Below are 6,000 nucleotides of genomic sequence, written 5' to 3' on the forward strand. Positions count from 1 at the left end.
TATGTATGGAGCTAGTTGAGTACTGGAAATATTGAGGGGAAAACTTTGTAAAGTATATGATAGTCTAACCACTAAGCTGTGCACCTGAAATCAATACAAAATAAAATTGAAAGGAAAAAAAAAAGATGATCTTTGAACTTCATGGTAGTGCAAAAGGGGAAATGAGTATGGTATAGTGCCTGGTTAGACATATCTTCTAAGGGGCATGCCTGTTTGTGACAATGTCTCTGAGTATATTAGGGTGTATGGGTAAGTGGCAGTGAGAAAAGAGAATACAGAGTGTCAGGGAGTTAAACAGTGGTGAGCTTCCTGGTAGACAAGGCAAAAGGGGAAACTAATACATTACAGTGTCTCCTTAGGCATATCTTCCCCTGGGCCTTGCTTGCTTGGGAGGGTATCTCTGAGCAAATCAGTGTGAGGCAAGGGGAATAAAAGCAGACACAAAAAATTTCAGACAAGATAGCTATGAGTTTCCTGGCAGCCAGGATGAGAGAGGAAATAAGAGTTAAAGAAGCAATTCAGTGTGTTTTCGTCATGGCCTGCCTCCTCATGACAGTGGAGATGATTGACTGTATATGAAGGTATATAAGTGTGTGTGAGGGAAGGTCGCATAGCTGTGGTGGGAGATATTTATGAGCTTCCTGGAAGGCAGGGCAAGAGGGAAAATAGGTTGAGTTTGAGCCCGGTCAGGCACAACTTCCTTGCTGTGTGTGGTGGGGCCTTGTTTAGGGGCTCAGACAGGGCAGTGTCTGGCAGCCAGGCGTGCACGACTGTCCTCAGCAGGGCTCCAGGGCCGGGCATAGCCTGAGTGGGGCAGCAGCAGCCGGTCCTGAGTGCCATCGGGACTGACGAGGCGCTGGGCAGCCAGCAGGTACTCTCGATGGAGGGCCATTGGTGGGCAGGGGCAGCGACCTGGTGCCCACACATACTCGAGGGCCTGCAGTGGCGAGCGGTTCTTGTAGATAAGCTGCACACGCACCTCATAGCGGGTCTCCTGGGCCTGGCGGAGGTGGCCCAGCACTCGAGCCCGGAACACTGTGGGCAGGGTGGTGCTGAGTCCAGTTGGATGACCCAGCCTGGATACCCATCCATGCATCCCACTGCCATATGAGGGAACTTGGGGTCAGGTGGGACATGGGGGACCCGTAGGGACTGTGGAGAGGATACTGGGGTCAGAATCAATGAGGAGTTAGAGGTCAAATTAGAACAATGAATCAGATCAAGGAGTCAAATTAGGGCCAGAAGAAGAGGTCAAGTTGGAGTCAGGTCAAGGAGTCAAGGGTAAAGTCAAATCAGGGTCAGATGTCAGCAGAAAAGGAGCCAAGTTCAGGTCAGTTAGGGGCCAGGTGAGGGTTAAAGAAAAGGGTCTCTCACCAAAGTCACTGCTGCAATAGTGGAGCAACCGGTGGGCACGACCGCGGGTATCGGGACAGGGTGGGCAGGGATCTGTGAGGTGGTGCAGTTAGGGCACAGGCCTCACCTCCCTGCTTGCCCCCACCCTGGCTGTTCCCATCTCACCTGGGGTGGGGTTTGGGGTCCGTGTGGGGAAAGCCGAGGCTTCGTGGGGCTCAGGGGACTGAGGTTCCACTTGTAGAGGCTGTGACTGCCTCAGGGACCATCCCAAGGCCTGTGCCTGTTCCTGGAAGGGGCTGTACAGCTCCCGAGGGAGCCAAAACTCGAACTCAATGCCGGGATTGGGCTCCTGCAGGAGGACCTGTGGGGAAGGTCACACACTATTGAGTGGAAATCAGAACTGATAGCTCAGCCTCCCCGCTCTGACTCTCCACTCCTGCCTTGCCCCTCTGATCTCTACCCTAGCTCCCTCCTCTGACCGTCTACCCCAGCTCCTCTGATCCTCTCTAATTCAGTCCCACCCCTGTGACCCTCTGTTCCTAGCCTCCCCACTCTCTCTCCTGCCTCCTCTGCTCTGCCCCTAGTCTCCCCTAGATCCTTTAATCCCCACCAGCACCCCGTGCCCAGCCCGGCATGGCACGCACCTGCAGAAACAGGTCTTGGGTGGTGGGTCCCGCCGCGCGCAGCGTCTCCTCTGGCCCTGTGGCGCGGGTGTAGACCACGCGGGTGCCCGCTGCCTCGTAGGTCCCGGGCGGGCTGACCTCCCAGTTGCCGTTGAGCACGTAGCGTCCGTCGCCCCCAATCAGCGCTGCAAGGGAAGGATCAGCCCGGGCTCTCTGGAATCCGACCCTCCCACCACCCGACCCGGTGTCCCGCTCCTCCGGACTCAGTCTTCCGGCTGTATCCGGGTGGCCAGCAGGGCGCCTCCCCCCTCGGATTCTGCGATACCCAAGTGATTGCGGCTCCGATGGGCGGCGTAGATGTGTCTGGCGCCCTCGGGGATCAGGGTCACATTCCAGTACCCAGCGAAGGCTCCTGGACAGAAGAGAAAGAGAGTGTTGGGATGCTTTGGGAATTAAATGAGATGTCACAACTAAGGAGACATCTTTTGGTCCTGGTATCCCCAAAACACTTCGTAAATATTTGGAGTTAACGATTATCATCGCTAAGTGAAGTAGCGAAAGAGTTAGAAACCCATCTGTTCTGGTCAGGGTGGGACAATCTGGCATTGACCAATCAGAATGATAAACGAGAGAAGGCAGGGCCGAAGACTGTCCAATCAGCATGGGACTTGACTTCCGTGCCCACAGCTTCTTAAAGGGCCCGCTGTAGGAGAGTAAAGAGGACGGGGCGAGTGGTCACCGGCATCACGGAACACACGCTGCACGAAAAGGCACGAGTCATTGGCACCGCCGCAGCTGCCGCAGTGGTCCTCGCGGGCGTCCGAACCCATCAAACCGTCACAGCCGGCGCTCTAAAGGGGTAGGGAGGACACATGTTCGCAGAGCCCGTGCCCCACCGGGTGCCTCAACAAGGGTTAGGAGGCGGGGCTATGAGAACTAGGAGGCGGTGCCCAGAGACGCGGGAGAGCTTGAAATAAAAGAACGGAATCTGGGAGTAAAAAGGGTGGGCCGTGGGGTGGGGCCTAGGGAAGGGCGCGGCCTGTGGAAGGGACATGGACTATGGAACGAAAGGAGTGGGGCCTGGGCTGGACCTGAGGGTGAAAGGGGGAGCTCTGAAGAGATGCTTGGGGTGGAGCCTGTGGAGGGGCAAGGCCCGGAGGGGGCGGGGCTAGGAGGGAGGAAGGGATCTAGAACTAAATAAATGATGCTTGAGGGCGGGGCCTGAATGGGAAGTGTGTGGGGCCTGGCGAGTCCTTACGAGGCAGCGTCCCCCCACGCAGAGTCCCTGGCTACCCAGGCTGCAGGGAGTGCCATCGAGGACGCGGCCAAAGCTGTGGTAGAAGGCATGCCCCAGGGCCAGGCAGTTGAGGTCGCACTGGTTGGGCGCTGGAGGCAGAAGGAGAGAGTGAATCAGGGGTCTTCTATCCTAGTTACAGCCCTCTTCCTTCCAGGCTCCCCCAGGAAGTCATCCCTTTGGGCAGATAAGGCCCAGAGTCTCAGCCAATACCACACATCAAGGTTGAAGCACAGCCAGGATTGGACTTAGGCATTCTGCCCCCAGCTCCCTGGGACTCTCCCAGACAGGTATCTTGGGCCTTCATGCATGCATGCATTTATTCATTCATTCCACAAATACTCATTGAACACCTACTGTTTTCCAGACACGTTTCTAGGCTCGGCGTTGAGCAGAACTGCACCCAGTAGGTGCCCAATAAAAAAATGCTTGTTCAGTGTTAACTGGGTCCTTGAGTAGCCTGAGTGTATCTTTGGCCCTCCCTGAGACTCAATTTTCCCCTCTGCCTGGGAGGGGGCACAAAGGGTTGTCCACTCACAAATGTGGGTCCATAGCCCTGATGCCTGCTCCTTCTGCTCAAGCTCTCAGCTGCCTGAGCTTGTGTTGGCTGACCCTGCCTGGAATGGAGCCTGAGCTGGCCCAAGTGGGCCAATTCTTAGGGCAAAGAAAAAAAAACCACATGACATTACAGATGGACCTTTCTCTATTCTAGGCTTTTCTTATCTGTGTCTGCCCACATCGTGGCATCTAAAGCTGCCTGTCTTCCTTAAACCTGGAGGGACGCTGTCCCAGGCACGCAATTATATAACTTGCTATTTTCAGCTCAATACAGGCTACATTTCCTGCTACAGGCATAAGTTTGAGAACTGTTGGTCTCCAGATACAGCTCTGAGTGAATCTTCAGCCTGGTGCTCAACCTTGTGCAGAATAGACCCTGCCTCTCTCTGCCTTTGCCTTACATCTCACATATGCTTTTTCCTCTTCACTTCACCAATTCCTACGTATCCTTCAAAGCCTAAGTGCTGAGGCCTACTTCTCTTTATAAGCCTCCAACTCCCTTTCCTTCTTAGCAGCCACTTCTCCCTGCCAGCTCTGAGTTTTTCCCTCTGGACCAACAGGAGGGCAGGCTACTCACCACCATAGAAGGGCACCCATTGGTAAGTCTTCTGAAGGCCCAGGATAGGTTGGCCATTGTAAAGGGCACACTGGAGATCTCGGAAGGCCATGGCTCCTGCGGGACAGTTCTGGGGACAAAGATGGGTGGGTTAGAGGCTGGAACAGTGTCAGGGAAGCTCAGAAAAGCTGACAGGGTGGTAAACATATTTGGGCCATGAACAGGGAAGCAGGAGGGCTTTAGGGCAGACTCGAGGGTATGGGAGGTGGACAGAACTTACTGGCAACTGACAGAGGCGGTACTCATGGGTGTCCCCCCAGCACAGCTCTTCCCTGGGAAACCTATGAGGAGCAGGGTAGCCAGAATATGGTCAGGCCCTCCAATAACCTCCTCCCCAGAGCCTGTCTGCAACACCCCCCCACACACACACACAACCTATCCCCCTAACCCTACCCACATTCCAGGTGGATCAGTGGGATCAAAAGGCACAGTATGTGTGGGCAGGCCAGGGGTGTGGTCAGGGGCTAGGCCTGGCTGGCAGAAGAGGAGGGGCAGAAACTCCCTCGAACACACTCAACCAATGTATCCTGCTCACTGCTCACCGGATGCAGCGCCGGCTGCGTACAGAGAGCCCCTGCCCACAGGAGCTGGAACAGCGGCTCCAGGAACCCCATGGCATCCACTCTCCCGGCCCCTACTTGGAGACAGAGAAGTATGGTCAGCCTGAAAGGGAGGCTGGCAACCACCACATGGCTTCTGGATATCCATGCCCAGTGCCCTCTGGGCTCATGTCCTCCCTTACCTGAGCACTGCCCCAAAAAACACAGTTCAGGAGGGTCCACAGCAGGAGCAGGTGGTTCCATAGGGGGTGGGGTCTGAGGGAGCAGAGGGGATGCTGCAGTAAAGGTATCAGTAGGCCAGGGGTTGAACCCCGGCTCTGCCCTCACTGTGTGATTTGGGGCAGTAACTTAACTTCTCTGAGCCCCCCCTTCTCATTTCTGAAAAATATGGTGATAATACAGCCCCCTCACAGGAACATTTTGAGGGGTCCTTCAGATCAGGTAAGAAAAATAGGAGGCACAGAGCCTGGAATGAAGATGAAGAGCTCAAAGAATTATTATTATTATTATTAATTATTATTATTGGTTATTTATTGTCTTATGATGCACACAGCAGGTGCTTAATCAGTGTCTAATGACAGAACAAATCATTCCAGGACAGTGCACAAGTGTCTCCAGGGTCAGGGCCCCTCACCACTCTCTCCATCATTATTGCTTCTACCTTCCTGTGTGACCAGGGGCCAGCCATTCCACTTCCCTGGGCCTCAGTTGCCCCATCTGTGCAGGGGGAACCAGCTGGAGTCAGTCCAGGACTCTGAGACCTTGCAGAGGGTGCAGCCAATGGGGGCTGGGTCAGGGACCAGGTCCCTCCAGGGCCCCCTCTGCTCCCAGACCCTTGGCAGCAGGGAATCTCCGGACTGGGGAGGGGCAAGGAGGGGCGACCTGACCCTGGGCCAGCCAGCTCCTCATGGCCTCATGAGCAGAGGGTGTGGAATAGAGCACCAGGGTGTTCTGTGAAGGGAATGGGGCCCCTGATGAAAATGTTGCAAAAAAGAG

General features: G+C 55.1%; 1 protein-coding gene across 1 annotated transcript; it reads right to left on the reverse strand.

Moving 5' to 3' along the window:
* Positions 1-615: 615 nt before the first annotated feature.
* On the reverse strand, positions 616-5,751 carry ADAMTSL5 (ADAMTS like 5). Its single transcript, XM_090289182.1, has 12 exons — positions 5,666-5,751; positions 5,187-5,259; positions 4,987-5,078; positions 4,665-4,725; positions 4,406-4,514; positions 3,235-3,362; positions 2,716-2,827; positions 2,302-2,388; positions 1,998-2,161; positions 1,519-1,714; positions 1,375-1,446; positions 616-1,035 (listed from the first exon to the last, which is right to left on the reverse strand). The coding sequence occupies exons 1-12, from the start codon at positions 5,719-5,721 to the stop codon at positions 734-736; spliced, it is 1,452 nt and encodes a 483-aa protein (XP_090145308.1). The 5' UTR covers positions 5,722-5,751; the 3' UTR covers positions 616-733.
* Positions 5,752-6,000: the final 249 nt, after the last annotated feature.

This window comes from Furipterus horrens, unplaced genomic scaffold, assembly GCF_987537825.1.
Source record: "Furipterus horrens unplaced genomic scaffold, mFurHor1.1.pri manual_scaffold_10, whole genome shotgun sequence".
Lineage (NCBI taxonomy): Eukaryota > Metazoa > Chordata > Mammalia > Chiroptera > Furipteridae > Furipterus > Furipterus horrens.